This window comes from Dunckerocampus dactyliophorus, chromosome 21 (assembly GCF_027744805.1).
Source record: "Dunckerocampus dactyliophorus isolate RoL2022-P2 chromosome 21, RoL_Ddac_1.1, whole genome shotgun sequence".
Taxonomy (NCBI): Eukaryota; Metazoa; Chordata; class Actinopteri; order Syngnathiformes; family Syngnathidae; genus Dunckerocampus; species Dunckerocampus dactyliophorus.
Genome location: NC_072839.1, coordinates 4,868,327 through 4,888,251, shown reverse-complemented (window position 1 = coordinate 4,888,251; position 19,925 = coordinate 4,868,327). Strand labels below are relative to the sequence as shown.

Sequence of the window (19,925 nt, the reverse complement as noted above, 5' to 3'; positions counted from 1 at the left end):
ATACAGCAGCGAAACAAAACCACCAGAGCCTGCAATTCATCTCCACAGAATGCTTGGCTGTTTGAAGGCCTGCTGTACTAATAATTTGACAATGGTGATGAAATGGAGAGATGATGAGCTGAATGGATCAAAGGGAGGGCCGCAGATCTCAGATGATCCTTACTGATCTGGTGTAATCTCTGTGAGGCCTTCCACAGTGCTCCAGACTGGCCTAAAAGGCAAGAGGCCAAACTGCGGGCATTAAAACATGGTCCCAACAGACAAACACAACCATGCGGTAGTATTGTTTATATCTGGGGTGGTCAAACCTTTCCTTCCAGGAGGGTTTCCCAATTTAACGTCGTGCTTAATTGATTCTTCCTAAAAAGACACACTTTCACAGCAATACAGATGTAATTTGTATCCTTCAGTTACTTTTTCCATGTCAGGATTTCACATGGGTTATAATTATATGTAAAGAAATGAAAAGTTACTTTCACAACTCCAAGCAACTAAAGGTCAACTTTCAAAAGCAGTCTCTAATGCGAGTGTGTGTTGTGTGCAATGAAGAAGACGGCGTACATCCGCCTGTCTATGTGGAACCAATAGACCAATCACAGCAGTGCACAGACACACAAAGACTCAAATGTCATGAATTCATGACCACAAAAAATCTCTGTTTTGTGTCAATTACACTTCAACTACGTCAACAAGACCCAACACTACGATTCAATCAGACGCTGGCCGAGCTCCTATTACAGAGCCCATTGCATTGTTTACATGGTGGAAAGGTCCATAAGTAGTTCTAAATGCTCTTCATTTGATTGGATTTCACATTATGGACATCAGAGCAGAAACACACTGTTGTCCCCCGACTACCATAATAGACTGCTGAGTGACTGACTCCATTTGTTTGTATTTGTTTACCAATCGAGACTGTGAAAACATACAAAGTAGCATAAATAGACTGCGAGAGCATTATTTAGTGAAAATGGAGATTTAAAAACGAGTCGACACAATAGATACGCTTATAATCCTTCATGCTGAATCCACAATCAATACCAAAACTGTTCTACCAAATAGGCAGAAGTGTTTTTTTCTCAAACAAAGAAAATGTCATTTAATCAGTTCTCCAATAATGCCTTCACCTTCTCTACGGCAGCAAAACTAAGGTCTTGGTCATTGTCACTTTAAGTGGCCATACATTCTGCAACATTGTGTTTATTATGCAGCCTATTCAGGAAATAGAAAGCTTTTCAATGCAAAGAAATGCAGTGTATTATGTTATGCTGACCTTTGCCAACAGCGTGGAGAGGACACAACGTTGCCCTGCTGACCTCCTCTGCCACAACAGCAGATAAGTACTTTCATATACAGGTACTCTATAGTTGGCCATAACTACTTTCCTGCATGCCGAATCCACTCAGACGAGCTTCTACGGATAGAGTCGCGATTACGGAAATGGAAGTAAACGATAAGCGGTGATGACGGCTGGATGGTGTCATCTTCTCATTTACTTAACTCGTTCAATCCCAGACGTTTTTTTTAAATGTATCCCCCTCAGTACAGGCTGTTTTGGACGATTTTGACTCATTTTTCAAGGCACACAGAATATTGTGTTCTATGGCGCGATATATTCATGGAACCTACTAAAAGAAATATTACACTCTCGTCTTTCAACAGAAAAAAAAATACTTTGTTTCTACCTTTTTCCGTTCTTTAGTAATGAGCATTAGAACACAGGTAAGTTTCAGGAAAATATCAGTTTCCAACAAAAAAAAGGGAGAAAAACTGCTTTTTGTGAAAAGATGCATTTCAAGCATAATATTTTTTGAAGCATAACATTTTTTTGCTTTTGTGACAGCTCCAATATCTAAACAACTATACCAAAACATAAACAACACACACAAAAAAAGAGTTGTTTGCATCAAAATAATTTATTTGCAAATATAACACCATGAACTAGTTACAATCCTTCTGCACGCTACACTCCTCCACGCTGTCTCACGTCCTCCTTGCTGCCGAGCGCTTCATACGTGGAAAAGATGCATGCCGAGCGCCTGTCAAATGCTCTTCTGCCAACTTGTGGCCGTTTTTATGGCTTCAAACTGCATGAAAAGTCAACTCTTTTAATGTGCAATTGTGTCATCACCTCTTTTTGCCTCTTGCGCAAAAAATCGTTAAAGACGTATAAATACGTCTTAAATAAATACAAACGCTTGCTTGGGAGCGAGTGTTTCTGGTTTAAAAGTGTTCGGGTTTAAAAAATAAAAAAGTATAAATACGTCTTTGGTATTGAATGAGTTAACTGGCCATGATTTCATCATTTTCCCCCTCCACCACACCCCCACCGGACTAGACCCATCATAATGTGTTTAAGAGGACGGCTAACACGTAGCATTGAGTGTGACGATAGATCAGAGAAAGCGGCCAAGAAAATTAAATTAAATTAAATTAAATTAAATTGACACTTTTCAAAATAAAAAGTTTCAAAATAAAAGTCGCCTCAGAAAATGAATTCTTAACTGGTAGCTCCAAATCCATCTGTGGCGGTGAAAATAAATCGCCACAGATAAATCAATGTATGGGAAACACATTTACACTTGCACAATTCAACAAGTCTAAAAATAGGTATTATAATTATCTTTGCTTGACTTTGTTTAATATCCAGTGGAACCTAAGTTGGCGTACACCCCAATTAGCGTGCTTTTGGGTTTACATCACACGTGTCAAACTCAAGGCCCGGGGGCCAAATTTGGCCTGCCGCATTGTTTTTTGTGGCCCGCAAAAGCTTAGAAATGATGCTCGTCAAAAATGTGTACTGCATGCAATTGGAGTTTTTTAATTTTTGTTGTTGGTGGTTTGGGTGGAAACAACAGTCGTATCTTAACGACGGTCGTTTTGCACCACAAATGAGTGAAACCAGTCTTGGTCAGGTCATGCCTCAACCTGAGTGAATAAATGCTTCGCTCTTTGCCGTTTATGATGTCCTCACCAGTTGGTTCTGTTGTTCTTTGCTAACTAACACAGTTACACCACAGGTCTTTGCTTTTCTTATTGGTCACGGCTGCAAAATAACCCAAAATGGAGCAAAAGAAAGTTGCAAGTGCCAGCCTTTTGGTAAAGAAGGTGAGAAACACGACCCAAACAAATACACTGTATAAATGAGATCCAGATAGTGTGTACTATTTAGTACCAATCTGTTGTCTCTAACAACAACAACTACTGGAAATATCTTTCAGGACTTACGTCAAAAATCGAGTTGGGGGAGCATTGCTTCAAGCCCAAAAAAGAACCAGGGTGGTCGTCTTCCTTTTGCAAGTCTTCCACGGTCTGGATTAACACCTGGTTCTGGTCTACAAGGTCATCCAGGTAAGACTTAAGACAATCCACTTTCTTCTGCAAAAACAACAGCAAAGCACGATCAAAACGAGCGGGTTATTTGCGGTGTTTTCACGAGACGAGACCAGATTTAAGCACTTCTTTGAACAATAAAACCTTGTGCATGTTGATTAGTCAGTCAAACCAAAGAAAAAACATGAACCATCAAAGAAAACAATATTAAATGGGGGGAAAAAACAGGAATACTGAATTAAAGCAAAGGCAAGCATGAAAACATGAACCACCTAGACCTCACAAACCTCTCGAGATCCATTGTTATTTGTTTCAAAATGAAGGCAAGAAATTGATGTTATGACAGTAATTTTCTCTGATTGAGCAGACAAACAATATCCCCTAATGATCACCTCACAAGGGGAATAATAAAAGTTCCCCTGACATATTGGGCGGCAGGATGAGGAAATGGCTCTTTTATTGAGCTGCATGTTGGTCCATTGTGATTAAGAATATGTCTTTTTAACTGGACGGTACATGGGGTGGCAGAGCATGCCAATCAAATCGCACAGACACACTGTGCAGATGAGGGAAGGTGAAAAACACATCATCAAAAAAGATCCAGAATTGAAACTCTTCTCCTCTGTATTGTTCAATAATGCATTGCTATAACCACAGGCTTGTTGTTAGAAGGACATTGCTGGATTCATGACATAATGACTGCCCTACTTTAGACATCGCCAACATGTGGGGCGTGTTGAATTGGCATTAATGTTTCAAATGTTTGCCACGAGCCAAAACAAAAGACTATTCGAAATATAAACAGCTGTCCTTGAAGGACAGGGGGGCCAGATGCAAATAAATGGCAAATGCATTTAATCCAATAGTTGTGGTTTGCAGTGGTGTAGTGGCATTGTATCACATTATGGGGTGTTTCTAGTAGGGTTGCAAGAGCGTAATAGCCTCGCCCGTCTGTTCGTCTGCTCACGACGTCGAGGTGCGATGCGCTTGTTTTTGAACACCTCACTTCTGTAAACAGAATACCGTAATTTCCGGTGTATAATATGCGCCTAATTTATGGCTAAAGACTATATCCCCTGATGCTTAGAGTGCAGATTCAGGAAGTAGTGACGTGGACGAGTGAAGTGGAAGCTCATATCACGTTTTGAAGTCTTATGAAGTGATATCTGACACATCTTAAGTAAGTTTGATCACATGTAGAATTTCTACAGCTTCTGTTTGGACTGCAACCGTCCACTATCACCAACGGGTTTTCGAAAGGCTGGACCACTCAACTACTAAGACGTGGACACTTGCGGCTTATGTGCAGCCTATATATGTACAAGTACGTATATATATATTTTTTTTTCTCTTGCAATTTAGTGGATGGGGCTTACATTCCAGTGCGCTCTATCTATATTCTGGAATGCAGAACCACCAGTGAATGGCAAAAAAACCCCCAAAAAACACAAGTAATTGATGCGGCAATAAAAATTCATTCAACTATGCTATTCTCTGATTTACGATTTCAGCATTTACAATAAAAATGACTTTGTAATTATTAGATAAGATTCATTTCCAGAACCCGCCCCTTTTCTTTTCAATTCCCACTGTACACTTGTGGCACAATTCTCTTTTTAGCCCTAAATATGCCTCACATACTTATTAAACGCATTTTAAGTATAACATTTATCGGTACTCACCACTAATTAATGAGAATATAAGATGATCGCCGAACAGATGGATTCTTAGTCACGGTGTAGCCTTTAGCCTGGTCGTCAGGCGAGCGCTAGAGACCAGCAGGCGTTTCTACATAAGCCATATCTACATAATCCACACTCCTTGTCTGTTCCAGTAACGACTTACAATGCTATATTAACTTTGTGTTTTGAGGTGGAATTGACTGTTTAAGCTAGTTGGTTAACAAACAACTACGATACATTCAAGGACCACTGAACAACACTTGATGAAAAAACATTATCAGTGAAGACATTAAAAGTGTGAGCTTTGTAACAGTGGTACATGAATGTGGTACATGAATTTACCTGTATGATCACGTATTTCTAAATGATTACGATTAATGGTGAATAAGACGTGTTTTCTGCAACAACAACAACAAAAAAAGCGCAGGGATGCATCGTACTTTGATGACCTTATTTAGTTTACACATTTATATTACAGATGAAAATGTGTCAGGTACAAGAACCTCTTTATCTTGGGGTTTAGTCGGTTACAACAACACAAACGTGCAATGGGTTAAACGCTGCTTCATTTTCAACGGACAAGCTTTATGATAAAGTGTCCACATCAACCTTTAGGACAAGGGAGCTGCTGGGTTCTAAACATGTAACCTTGTTAAGGAGGTCCTCGAATGGGCCCGGCTGACCAAAAGCCATCTCCGAAACCTTGTTACACCTGCTTTGATGCACAGCCCAGCTGACACAGACTACATTCTGAAGCTAAATGATGTCACATGACAATCCCGATGATTAGAAACCTTGCTTTTTGTATTCTAAATATGAGTTTGGGTAAGTGTTCCTGATCTGCGCCGCTCAGATGGAAACATAATGCAATTTGCCACCTGTTACAAGTACTGCCGCTTTATGAAAGCAGCCCCTGCACTTCCTCCTGCCATTTGTCTGACAGAACAGAGGTCATGTCCTGATAGCCATGACTTGGGAGGAAGATTTTTTTTCATTGTATGCATTATTGTTACAATTTTTTGCAGTGGTTTGAAAGACAAATCATGCATCAAATATTCCTTTTTGTGTCCTGACCTCACAGGAACCCATCTAATTGTGCAGTACATCACAGTGTGAGGTGTTCAGAAGGTCGTATCCCTCACATGCACCTAATACTTCACCAAAGTACACCTCTCAAAGCTGGCCAAGAAAGAATTAATTGCATTGCATCTCATTAGATTGTGAATGTGTACCAAGTAAGTGCATTTAAACTCCTTGGTGGTGTTTTCTACTCACCTGCAGCACCACCTCTGGGCTGGCAGCAGTGTCCTCCTCCTCCTCAAGGCATCTCAACCTTTGCTCATACAGTCCTTTAAACTCTTTTAAAAGCTGTTTCATTAACCTCGCCGGTGTCTCCGTGATCTGTTTGGCATCTTGCAGCTGCGGCGCAGAGGACGGGTTGAAAGCACCACTCTCCTCTCCCACTTTTCGCGTCGTTAAAGCTGTTTTGACAGTCATGGGTTCATTATTTAAGTGCGTGGGCTTTCGTGAAGCTGGTGATCCGACGGCGGTTTAATAAACGGCGGGGGTAGCCGCACATCACTAAGGAGAGACAATAGCTGGCTTACAGTGCTGGTTTTGTCCTTTTGGTGCATTGCCTTCGTCTACAATTCAGTCTCTAGGTCCGGTTACCACAACAGAAACATGAACAGTACAATAAATTGTATTTTTAAGGACATGCGCCTCCCAATACAGTTTGCCGCTGCGATGACGTTCTGTGGCCTGATTAGTTCAATTTCACCAACGCGTCGCATTATTGTGACGTTTTGTAACGCCATTGGTTACTTTCTTGAAGAGGCGGGTGTAAAGGTTTACAACGCGGAAGTAGGCATTGTTGACATTTCGTCAAGATCACCGTAGAAAAGGATGGCTCTTTTAAATTGATTGCGTGTCTCACGACAGCAAATAGGTAAATATACCCCTCTGTCTCTTGAAACAAGTCGGTTTGTATTCAGAGTCCATGAAAGTCTGCTCCAGCATTTGAATAACGTAAATACTTGTTGTTTTGTTTGCAACATATCGACCATGTTGTCACGATTTAGTTTTATTATTGACAACATCATAAAAAACAGAAGCATTCAGTGCAATTCAAGTCGAGACGCGCAGTATTTAGCTCTGACTGTACTTCAAGAATATGCAACACTCCAAGCTTCTGTTATTCTACGACTTAACAATCAATACCATGGATCAAAGTCTCCCACATTGAGATTCAAGGCTAAGTTGATCTTATTGATTTCCATAGACTATTCACTTCATCTTTTTCATCCCAATCATCACTCCTCTCCACGCTTATCTGGCCGTTTTTTCCCTACTCTGTGGCTTTGACAGTGCTCCTCACGGATAATCCCCTCTGTGGTTATCAAATTTGCGTTTTTTAATGACAGGGAAAAAGTGGGTGTGACGCAAGGCATGTGTTTGAATATACTGTCCTGCATGTGCACCTATATTTTATTTGTATCTTAATATTACGTTAAATGATTGTGTAGGAGGTGTAGTCGTTATCAGCAAGCCAATAATACATCAATGGTTACGTAAAGTGGGAATCTGTCTATATTCATAAATAGTCATGCAAAACTCCCGCATACATTCTTAGAAGACACATTTTGTTGTTATAAATGCAGGCATTTTTGGTCCCAAAAATCCATAAAAGTAGGAATAAACAATATGTTGTGTTGCATTATGCAGTAATAGCAAGTGTTGAACTCTAAACTAAACCACATTCAACTGGGACCTTTCCTGTGTCTCAATAAATAGTCCAGGGTTGTCCAAAGTGTGGCCCAAGGGCCATTTGTGGCCCACCGCACATTTTAAAAATACAATTTAACAAGAAAACAAAAACAATAACCATAATAATTATAAATAATAATTGAATAAGGTTGCGGAAAATGTCGTGTTTTGAGAAAGTCAAAATATTATGGGGAAAAAGTCATAATTACCAGAAGAAAATGTACAAGAAGAAAGCTGAAATAGTTGAGAAACAAAAAAAAAACAGCATTCAAAATATGAACAGAAAAAAGTGATGATGAAAACGTTGCATTCTAACGAGAAAAAAAGTCGCTATTTTATGAAAACAAGCTTACATTATGAGGAAAAATAATGCCATTTTAGTAGCACAGAGTTGAAATATAAAAAAAAAAATCTATTTTTTTAAGGCATCATATTATGAGCGTTTGCATGTTCTCCCCGTGCGTGCGTGGGTTCTCTCCGGGTGCTCCGGTTTCCTCCCACGTTCCAAAAACATGCATGTTAGGTTAATTAGCAACTCTAAATTGTCCATAGGTATGAATGTGAGCGTGAATGATTGTTTGTCTATATGTGCCCTACGATTGGCTGGTGACCAGCCCAGGGTGTACCCCGCCCCTTGCCCGAATCAGCCGGGATAGGCTCCAGCATTCCCATGCGACCCTAATGAGGAGAAGTGGCATAGGACATGGTTGGATGGATAATATTATGTGAAACAAAAATATTAAAGGTAAATTTTGGTAAATTAGGTTGGGGAAAATATAATAGTATAGGAATAAAGTCAAGATATTATAGTCGTAATAGTACAAAAAGAACATTTGCAAAAGTTATTTAAGAAGGAAGTTGAAATATTTGGAAAATAAAAAAAAAAACAGCAAAAATGTGGGGAAAAAAAGCAATTCATACTAATATACGCTTTTTCACCTGTATCACAGTTTTTTTTCTTGAAATATGGCCCTTGCATACTTTCATTTTTCTGTATTTGGTCCTCAGCGGAAAAAGTTTGGACACCCCTGAAATAGTCATGAAAAAATTTGGACCGACACTCAACTAAAATAATGTTCTGCTATCATCAAGTAAGACAAGTTAGTTTTAATAAATTCATAGATGAGAATGCAATTAAATCGCTGGCAATGAAACCATTTCGAAAGCTGCACATTTCTGTCTGGCACAAACATCCATTTTAGAACAAAGTCAAGTAAAGTCTGGACTAATACGATCGGGAAATTATAAAGTGGGCTGACTCAGCACTGTTTTGCCGCAGCTACATGCCAGCTGCGTGTGATTCGGAGTGATTCATTCAGTCTTTGCAAATCACATATTTACAATCCAAAGGCAAAACTTGGAAATAAATCATTTACAGACAAAAACTATACCAACGTGAACCAATATCAACATCCCTAATTTTGAATGCACCACCATATTTACAAGTATAGCACTTTCTTATTGTATAAAGTCTCTATGTGAGCTTCCACAACGCTCATGTGCTCCTTTATTCGCAGCTCCACTTTGTCTTCCACATTCATTTGTGCCTTTTCGCCCTCTAAATGTTTCATGACATTTTAGTAGGTTTTTTTTTTTTTTTCGCAAAGCCATGTACTTATTACATTTATGCCCCTTAGCATACTCAGCCTTTCTACTCATGAAATCAATTAATTCTCTTCAATAATTTACCTTCCGAGCACACCAGATTAAGTAAAGCGCATTTTTTTTTTTGTGCTGTTGTAACCAATGTATATTCTCTTGGTGTGCCGGCATTAACGTTGGCCTTACCCTTCGACTCGGAGGAGTCTTGGGTGATTAGAGAAAGAGCGAGAGTCTTGATAGAGCATTGCTGAGTGACACACATACACACAGACACACACACACACACAGCCTGAAGACCCCTCTGTGCATTTGCACACATTCATTTTTCATGAAACAGACTCATAACAATTAGTCTGGTTACCGCCTGGGTAGTCTTAACATTCTGACATCACTCTTTTAAAAGTTCTGAAATTGACGTCCTTATTCGTTTTCACAGTGAGGACATTAGCTCTTCTTGGCCAAAGAAGGGCAATAAAGTGGACGGGGGCGACGGAGTAGAGTGCTCAGGAAAGTAGGTTTGACTCACGACAGCATTCACACAAGTGCATTTACAAAAGAAATAAATGCTGGAAAGTTGGAAACTGGCACAATTTGCCACGCATTGCAGGAAATCGTCTACGCTAACAACCGTCGCTAACACTTTTCCATTGCACGCTGCTATACTTGCGTCTCTTTGGTTCGGTCGGTTTTCTACTTAAAAGTAGTGCCACCTTAGTAATAGGGCTGGGCGATCATTTTTATATATCAATATACTGGTATAAATTCTTCCAGTCATAAGAAAATGACCCGTATAAATAATCATTTCAAACGGAAAAAAGCAGAGTTGATGACGTGTTTTTCCTGCGACTGCGCGCCACGGCGCACTGTATTGACGCATTGGCGCTTCCGTTTACAACTGTTTTTCCATTTCCGCTGTTTTTTTGGGGGGTTTTTTCCAACTATTTCAACTTTCCTATTGTAAATTTTCTTCTCCTAATATTCCAACTTTATTCCCATAATTTGTTGACTTTATTTCCATATAATTTTAATGGGGGTGTCACAAGATCTTGCGAGATTAAAACGTGACAAGATTTCTCGTCCGTGGGCACCGGGTCTGGGGCAATAATTAATTAATGAATTAATCACGCAATAAATTAAAATGAACTCGATAAATTTTCCTGCCTCAATACATTGCCATGTGCATGCGTGTCTGTTTACCTCTTCTCTCCCCTACAAACAGGCAGGAAGAGGGTTCACTCTGTGCATTGATTTCACCACCTTGGTGCGTTTTTTGTATAGAACAACGGCATGAACGGAGTGAGGGTTTTTTGTCAGTCATAAAGTGTCTTTTACTTGGTAGGTGGAGGCAGGGCTCATACTATACACACAGAGTGCAGAAGAGTGTAACCTAGTAGAAATTAAATTAGTAGATAAAAATTTATTGTCATATATTTTTAAAAATGTTTTTATTGTAATTTTCTTAAATCCAAAAATTATGTTATTTTGTTTTGTTTGTTTCTCATAATATTTTGACTTAAAAAAAATAATCTTTTAAAAAAATATTTCAACTTTATGCCCACTAAAATGACGTTATTTTTCCTGATAATATTAAATATTTCCCGTAAAATTATGACTTTTTCTCGTTAGACTACATCTTTTTCCTCTTAATATTTTGTTTGAATTTATTCTTGCTGATTTTTCAATTTTTGCTGTATATTTTTGTATTGTTTTGGTTTTTCCGTTAAATTCTATTTTTAGAATGTGCCGCAGGCCAATAACAAAACGGGCGCCGACCACAAATGGCTCCTGGGCCGCACTTGGGACACCCCTGCCCGAGCCGGACCAAATCAATATGAGCCAAACTTAAACAGTCATGGGTTTGATCTGCGAAATCAACAAAAAAAAAAAAGTTGATCGCTGTTTTCCACAGTCAAAGCTGAAGTGTGTGAATATCTTGTTTTGCCGAAAACACAAAGATAATAGGTCTGCTTTCCTGGATGACTAAGGAACTTCCACATTATTCACATTTGAGAGGCTGAAAGCGGAGGATATTTCCTTTTTTAAATAAAAAAAAATTAATTAATTGAATACCAAAATAGTTGGCGAATAATTACATGCTTGACAAGTAACTGGAAGTAGTATTTGGTCGTACCTGATTTTTGCCAAAGTAAAAATATCAATGGTAAGTGTAGCCGAGTAGGTACCAGTGGAAAAGGTGGCATAAGTCCAGATTTTGGTCACATGGTGTCCTGGTGGGACGGAATGGTGACGCTTTCTCGCATTTGTGCACTGCAGAGCATGCAACCACCTTCCCGGCATCCCCCGGTTGTTCGTGAGCTTCCTTTTCTTAACACCTCGTCCCCTCCCTAGACACAAAGCCAAGGTCAAGAAGAAAGCGCAGCCTTGCTCTGTCTACAGGGCTTTTCCCTCGATGCCTTGCACCTCACTGTGGCAGATATGCTTCAGGAATGTGCCCTCCTCCTTTATTGTGACCGTCAGTCTCAAGGTCAGCTCCCACGGACGTTTGCGCTTATCTCCACCTCCCCCCCACCCGCTCTTTCCTTCATTTTTTTTCCCTTGGCTATCTTTGCCCCCAGTGTTTCCCTCATTCACTGTATCGGTAAACAGTAGCCCCCCCGCCCCAACCACCACCACCACCTCAGCTGGGGGTTGCATGATGCCTTGTCTGACATATCTGTCTTTATAATCTGTCCCTTTGTCTGTCCATATTTCAGAAGCAGAGTTTTTAGAGGACTGGTGCAGCCGGGGGGGGGGGCTTTTGTTGCCTCACACCGGTCGTAGCCCCAATTAGCTCGCAGCAATGTCGCTGCGTGCTCCCTGCTAGATTGGATGATGTCTCTAAGCCATGTCAGTCAGCCTTGAGTCGCTGCATTCATCTTTCATCTCTTTTGCGTGCACAAGGAAGGACCGCGTGAAACAACTGAATGGAATTTTTTATTTTTTTTTTGCATCGCCGCTTTTGTTGCTCCGTTGGTCATCCCTGAACTTTTCCACCTGGCCGTGTGACTCTACAAATGATGGCTTTTAGAGTCTGATTTGCTCAAGTTAACAGAACACGTTGCATTCATGCACGGGTTTGGCACTAGAGAGCTTCATTCCACATGCTGCACACTTAAAGCCCGACACGGTGCGCGACTTGTGGCTATTACACAAGAAGCATGGATTTCCAGCTGTCCACAGTATAAGCCCTGTAAATTCAAATGCTTAATTTTTATAGGCAGCCCGGCATTGACTGAAGTGTCTGCTCGTTATATATCCGGCAAGTGCTGCAAGTCTGAAAGGAAACTGTCAATAGCAATCCCAGCTATTGATATGGCAGTGGGCCGGAGATGTAACTTGGCCCCCCGACTCTGCGCTATCCCTCTGATCCCCCTACATCATAATTACATTAATATTGACAGACCCTTGACAATAGTCGCATTACTATTGATAGGTAGCTGTCAATACAGTGTTTCCCCCAAATAAAACATATTCATTCATAACTTGTAAACTGCTCGATAAAAGGGCTTTGAAAGGAATATCGGACCCGGCCGGGTTTACGCCTCCCGAGAGTGCTGCTGTGACGGGGATTCTCACCACCTGGCTGCGTGTGTAGATTAACTTCGAGGCTCCTCTTGACATACATAAATAGTCCTGCACACTTCCACACACATGCACGTCACATAATCGGCACATTTTCCGCACACATCAAGGCAAAACTTTCAGATTAAACTAAACAAACGGAGCCTGTTTATTGGTAAGGATGCACATTCAAGTCTGTTTTTTTTTTTTTTTTAATCCAAACTCCTCTTTCGTCACAGGCGAGGTTCTAAACATGGCAGCCTTTCAAATTCAACTCAATGAATTTGTCACACCTGCTTACCTCAGCGTAAATCACTCTTTTTTTCCCTCTCACTCTTTTTTTCCTTTTCCATTGATTTGCTAATTCTGACTTAGCTGTACGGTGGCACCGGCATCTATTGAAACATCATGAATACACAGACAGGACCTCACCATTCCCGCTTATTACATTAGATCTGTTTTATTTTTTTCCACCTCCTCTTGAGCCGTCTAAAGTGACCATCATCTCCCTTTCTGCCAAAACTGCCATATTTACCCGGCTGAAATCTGTTTTAAAGCCTCATGACAAATCCTGTTCAGCGAGACACAAAAGCCACTGTCAAAGAGGGCCTCTCGCTCTCTCACCCTATTGCTCTGTCTCTCCTTGTGCGAGGTTCGTGGTCCACTTCCTAAGCGTTTGACTTGAGGAAAGGCCAGATAAAAACGGGGGGAACTGAGAGCGTTTTGCGGCACAAAGTAGCCCAGACGTCACAATGGCGCGATCCCAAATGGAGTCGACTCCAGGGAGAGGGAGATTGTTCCACATTTGGCAGATGTACCAGAGACTGTGCCGTTAGCCTAATCCCCCGTGATGTGATTTGTACACACACCCCTATCTCCAGAGGGTGCAGGCACCAGGAGGCCCCGGGCTTCGCCGTGTGTGTTTCTTGGCTTGTGTGTGTTTATACACTGGAGGGAGACTAAGATCCCTCCCTTTCCCGCTCTTTTGCATTGCACGGCTCAAAGGTTGCATTAGGACGGCTTTTACATATGAAAAGTGATTTCCGTCCGTGTATAAGGAGAAAATAACCCTCCAAACAAGATGGCCTTCACCTCAAGGGCCCCGGTTCGCCCAACAACCAAGTCGTCCCTCTGTGGGTACTTTCCCCTTAAGTAGATCCGCTCTGGTTCTGCGGGTAATCAAGTCATGCAAAGGTTTCTGCAGTCAATTAGTTGGCAACTTTGGCTAATCACTTTGGCATGTGGCGTATCCAAAGCGAAACTCAAGAGGGCTTCTCGAAATGTGTTCTGTTTTCTAGCAGGTATGGAACACGAGGGCAGCCAGGTAGGAGGATCTCTTTCAGAAACCGCTTCTGACCAGCTGATCCCAGTCCTGCGCATCAGCCAGCTGGATGCTCTCGAGCTCGACTCAGCCCTGGAGCAGCTCCTGTGGACCCAGTTCTCCCAGTGCTTCCAGAGCTTCCGCCCGGGCCTTCTGACACCTCTGGAGCCCGAACTGAAAGCTTTGCTCCAGCTGCTCCTGTGGAGGTTCACTCTGTATCCTGACAGCACCACAGTGGGCCAGTCTATACTGAGCCTCCGCCACCACAACGTCTCGTCCTCATCCGCGCGCTACAAGCCTCTTTCCCGGAGGCAGAAATTGGCTCTGGTTCTGCTAACAGCGGGGCCTCGTTGGCTCCAAGAGCGCTCCCACAGCCTTCGTCGGTGCCTCGGTTTGACCTCAGGAGCGTCTGAAGGTGATGCGGTGTTTTCCCAAAAGGCCCTCAGCATTTCCCTGACTCTGATTTCCGGAGTCGCGCGTCTTGCGAGCCTTGTCAACTTCCTCGTGTTCCTCAGGAAAGGTCAACACCCAGTCTTAGCTGAACGGCTCATCGGAGCTCAGGCGGTTTTTAGCAAGCCCAACGTGACGCGGGACATTACATACCAGTACATGAATCGCGAGCTGCTGTGGCACGGCTTTGCAGAGTTCCTCATTTTCCTTTTGCCGCTCATCAACACAAGGAAACTGAAAGCAACCATGTATTCCTTTCTACTCCGGGGGGACGGAAGTGGCGTGGCGGGTACACGGGATAGGGATGGGGTGTTGAAAGAGTGCGGCCTGTGCGGAGAGTGGCCTACCATGCCTCACAGGGTAGGGTGTCAACATGTTTTCTGCTACTACTGTATCAAAAGTCATAGTATTGCAAACAATTGCATCACCTGTCCCAAATGTGGGGCGGAGGCAAGACAAGCGGAGCCAGTCAAGATGGAGGTAGAAATGCTTGTCAGGCACTAGATTGGAGGAAATTACTTGCAAGTCCATATTTTCATATTGGTGGAAATGCAATACAGTTCAATAAGAATCTTTGATTAACACTGTATTTGACGATGACGTCCTTTCCGAACACGCATCGACCAGCTATGTTTAATGTATGTGCACATATATTGACAGTCCTCTGCCCCTTCTGTATCTCTGACTGGACTTCGCACAGAACTATTTGTCTTTGGCGCACCGGACAGACTACCAAGAACCACACAGAGCATATATTTGATGAAAGAACGTGTTGATTTATGCTCCAAATGCTCTCTCGCAGTGCGTGTTTGTTGAAATGGGAATATTTGTTCTGATGAAAAATGCAGAAAATCAGCTGAATAAATAATGGGAGGAATTTCTGATGCCTCTCATCACGACCAAATTAGCATTTGTTGTGTATTTTGTTCCTAAATTGTATTTCAACATCATTAAAATTGATTTCGGGCTTTCTCCTGAGTGTTTATTCAGTTAAGTGGAGGAGGGAGATGAGGGAAAGTTATAACAATCAGCACACTTCTCTCTAGACAGGCCTGGTCGTTCTAACTCCCATTATCCGTTTTCACAGCACCCCAACATCCTCGAGATCAAGGGGGCAGCCGGGGGCTTGGATTGACTCTCACACTCACACACTTGACAGCCAGCCTCTCTTTTCCCTTGGCCCTTCTCTCTTTTGCTTGCCTTTCCATCCCACCCCCTCGTAATCTCCAGGGCCCTTGCCCCCATAAGACTGTCGTAAACTGTACCAAAACCCTGGCAGTCGTCTTCTTCCTCGCAGGCGAATTACTCTCTAATCCCTGTAATGAGTCCAAAGATGCTTATTTATGCTGGAGTTAACCTCCACCAGTGAGCCCAGCCCCGGGCGAAACGCACCCCAGCTGAGTGAAGCCTTTCCTGGTTGACAAGAGAGGAGTAGGATGGTGGTGGAGGTGGTGGTGGTGCTGGGTTGGGAGGGGTATTACTTCCTCCCACCACTCCTCCCCCTTCCTCCTGTCTTCCACTCTGATCACTGGGGCTTAATTGCTGATTGCTGAGATGTCAAAGCAGACGATAAGAAGCCTGCTGCTGGAAGTTGTCTCTGATCAACATGATCTTAAGACTTTTAGTAGAATAAATGAAGCGCTATTACTTTTAGAAATTAGCTACTTTCTCGCAAAGCTGCACACTCCAAAAACCACATACAGTAAATCCCTCGTTTATCCCAGTTAATTGGTTCCACACCCGATCGTGATAAGCGAATTTCCGCAAAGTGGGATCCGTTATTCATAAATGGAATATTTTGGAAGTTAGAGCACATAAACCCTGTTTACGACCTTCTGTATACGGTTTTTAACATTGTTTGAGCTTTCTGGACATGAAAAAACTAGGGGTGTCTTGGAGTAGACACACAGTATACGTTGACAGTTCATAGGGTTAAAAACGATACTTCATATACAATTAACAACTATTTCATAATAGAGACAGTTTGACGCTGGAAGGGATCACTTTGTATGGGAAAATGACAACAGAAATTGGAGGTACATTTTTTTTAAATATATACTTTACAGTTCATTTTATGATGGAGACAGTTTACTGTGGTTAACGTTTTTTGTACACTTCTATGACAGGTACCCTTCCACCCTCATCAGCGGTGAGTGCACTTTCTTTTTCTTGTTTTCTTAGCTTGTTTTTACACTTACACAGTGAAAAAGTGCTTGCCCCCTTCCTGGTTTCTTATTTTTTGCGTGTTTGTCACTCTTAAATGTTTCAGATTTAAATATTAGACATGACAACACAACCGAACACACAATGCAATTTTTAAATGCAACTTGTTATTATTAAGGGTGAAAAAAAAATTCAAACCGACATGTCGCTGTGTGAAAAAGTGATTTCCCCCCTAAAGCTAATAAGTGGTTGGGCCACCCTTAGCAGCAACAACTGCAATCAAGCGTTTGTGATAACTTGCAATGAGTCTCTTACAGCGCTGGGGAGGAATTTTGGCCCACTCATCTTTGCAGAATTGTTGTCATTCAGCCACATTGGAGGGTTTTCCAGCATGAAGCGCCTTTTTAAGGTCATGCCACAGCATCTCAATAGGATTCAGGTCAGGACTTTGACTAGGCCACTCCAAAGTCTTCATTTTGTTCTTCAGACATTCAAGGTGGACTTGCTGGTGTGTCCTGCTGCAGAACCCAAGATGGTTTCAGCTTGAGGTCACGGACATTCTCCTTCAGGATTTGTTGGGAGACAGCAGAATTCATGGTTCCATTTATCACAGCAAGTCTTCCTGGTCCTGAAACAGCCCCAGACCATCACACTACCACCACCATATTTTACTGTTGGGATGATGCTCTTTTTCAGAAATTCGGTATTACCTGATGTAATGGGACACACACCTTCCAAAAAGTTCAACTTTTGTCTCGTCAGACCACAGAGTATTTTCCCAAAGGTCTTGGGCATCATCATGTTTTCTGGCAAACTTGAGACGAGCCTTAATGTTCTTTTGTTCAGCAGTGGTTTTGTTCTTGGATCTCTGCCATGCAGGCCCTTTTTGCCCCTTATTTTGTCTTTCTTATGGTGGAGTCATGAACATTGACCTTAACTGAGGCAAGTGACGGCTGCAGTTTTTTGGATGTTGTTGTGGGGTCTTTTGTGACCTCTTGGATGAGTCGTCGCTGCGCTCTTGGGGTCATTTTGGTTGGCCGTACAGATGATTTCTCACGGAATAAATTGTTTTCAGTCTAAATTTGAGATCGACCAGCATCCTGGTTTGTGTTCTTTGACCTTAGAGCGCCCATTGAGGCCCCTTATTAGATTTGAGGATAATACTCACCTTAAAATGAGGCTTACAAAAGTAGATGATTAGTTTGACATTATGGATCTAAAAACCCTCATCCTGTGGACACTTGGAAGTCCTCTCGCTTTCTCCCCCGTCATCAAGGACATTTTGACTAATGAAGCCTGTGGTAATGCACATAAAGCCCAAGACAGAAGCGGCCGGTTGTCAATATTTTATGCACTACATTACATTCATGTACTTGGAGTCCCAGAAAGAGAGATGAGGGATGCATCTATGATCACCGTTAATGCCACTGGGACATGTCATTGTCTTAACATTCAATGAGACTTACACCATAAACCTTTTTTGCAGATATTATTCTACAACTCTAATGGAGGTCCCCCCTCCCCAGTCTCTAGGAAAGAGGAAAGATAAAGACAAAGGAGTACATTAAAGTCGATTTAATTGAGTGAGATCACGGATTGAATTAGCCGAGTTGGAACAAGGCCCTGGACTCGAGGTGGGTAGCGAAGGCCCCGTTAAGCCTATCTGTCTTTGGATCTCTTCCAATTCACAGCAAAAGAGGAAGAAGCCCCCCCCCTTGTTCCCAGCGGCTATGCAAAGCAATCTGCACATTCACACATAGCCATTTAGGGAGCAAATTGGCCATGTGCCCCCCACTGACGAAGGTTTTAAGAGAAAGGGAATTAGGGCATTGAATCCCTAACTAGATCTTCTTTGATGAGCCTCTTTAGCCGCCTGTCCCTCATCTCCATTCCTTTCATGTGAGGCATTGATTTTCCTGATTAAATAGTTTTTAAAGAAAGACATAAAAATCGCAACCCTTCTTTTAGTACGCTTGCACATGCTACCTTTGTAGCTTTGTTTGCATGTCTGTACTTAATTGAAAGAAAGCGCTGCTGGGATGGACATAATGATAAGAGGAGGAAAGGGGAAAAGCTTTTATTTCATTTAAAATGAACGGAAGGACTCATAAGCGCATCATTTATTACAAAGGGGTCCTCAATTACATTTGTCCAAGGGCGGCAACACTGTGAGGGTCAGATGGTACCGTTTTAAAAAACATTGTAACGGGTATATAATAGCGTGTATCTACATAGGTGTGCCTTAGGTTGGCCACAATAAAAGGCCATGGACAACAAACACAGGTATTGTGCTGATCTAAGACCCTTTGCTGTACCATTCATCCACGACCATCGCCTCATGTTGCAGCATGATAATGCACAGCCCCATGTTCCAAGGGCCGGCGTACTCACCGGACATACCACCCGTTGAGTATGTTTTCAATGCTCTGGATTGATGTTTATACGTTTATGGGATCGGCGTATTTATGCATGTTTTACGTTTTTTTGCACGAGAGGCAAAAAGAGGTGATGATGCAACTGTAGACTAAAACATGTCACTTTTCGAGCGGTTTTAAGCCATAAAAATGACCAAAATGTGGCATCAGTGCATTGGATAAGAGCTCGGCTTGGATCTTTTGCATGTCAAAGCACACTCGACAGCAGAGAGGACGTGGAAGAGTGTAGCGTGCAGAAGGTTACGCGTTGTAGGGAAATTTTAATGCACGCACACGCACAGTTTCGTTCCAAATTTGAAAATTGTAAATAGTTCATGGTGTTGTGTTTGCAAATAAATTATTTAGATGTAAAACAACCCCTTTTTGTATTATTTATGCTGTGGTTTAGTTGTTTAGATATTTGAGCTGTCACAAAGGCAAAAAAATTGTGTCAAAAGTTACACTTGAATTGTATCTTTTCACTTCTCCCTTTTTTAGTTGGGAACTGATGTTTTCCTGAAACTTACCTATGTTCTACTGCTGATTACTAAAGAACGGAAAAAGGTGGAAACAAACTTTTTTTTCCTGATGAAAGACAGGAGTCTAGTCTTTCTTTTGGTAGGTTCCATGTTT

At 41.9% G+C, this 19,925-nt stretch overlaps 2 protein-coding genes across 8 annotated transcripts in view; one reads left to right on the top strand and one right to left on the bottom strand.

The window, feature by feature from the left end:
- The window catches only part of LOC129174147 (plectin-like), a 130,924-nt gene extending 127,561 nt beyond the window's left edge, over positions 1 to 3,363 (bottom strand). The window contains exon 1 of one of the 2 annotated variants that reach the window (XM_054765803.1): positions 3,229 to 3,363. The gene's annotated coding sequence lies outside the window, so the exon portion shown is untranslated. The remainder of the gene's footprint in view (positions 1 to 3,228) is intronic. The other variant, XM_054765804.1, reaches the window with a different exon arrangement.
- Positions 1 to 18,721, top strand: part of pex2 (peroxisomal biogenesis factor 2) — a 217,769-nt gene extending 199,048 nt beyond the window's left edge. Inside the window, exons 1-6 of one of the 6 annotated variants that reach the window (XR_008567371.1) lie at positions 6,863 to 6,963; positions 9,820 to 9,894; positions 14,246 to 16,751; positions 16,842 to 16,864; positions 17,196 to 17,287; positions 17,366 to 18,721. Coding sequence is in view for 1 of the 6 variants with exons in the window: in XM_054765805.1 (XP_054621780.1) it covers positions 3,064 to 3,108; positions 3,222 to 3,351; positions 14,246 to 15,219 (1,149 nt within the window). In the remaining 5 variants the exon portion in view is untranslated. The other 5 variants (XR_008567369.1, XR_008567370.1, XR_008567372.1 and 2 more) reach the window with 5 other exon arrangements.
- The last annotated feature ends 1,204 nt before the right edge of the window (positions 18,722 to 19,925 follow it).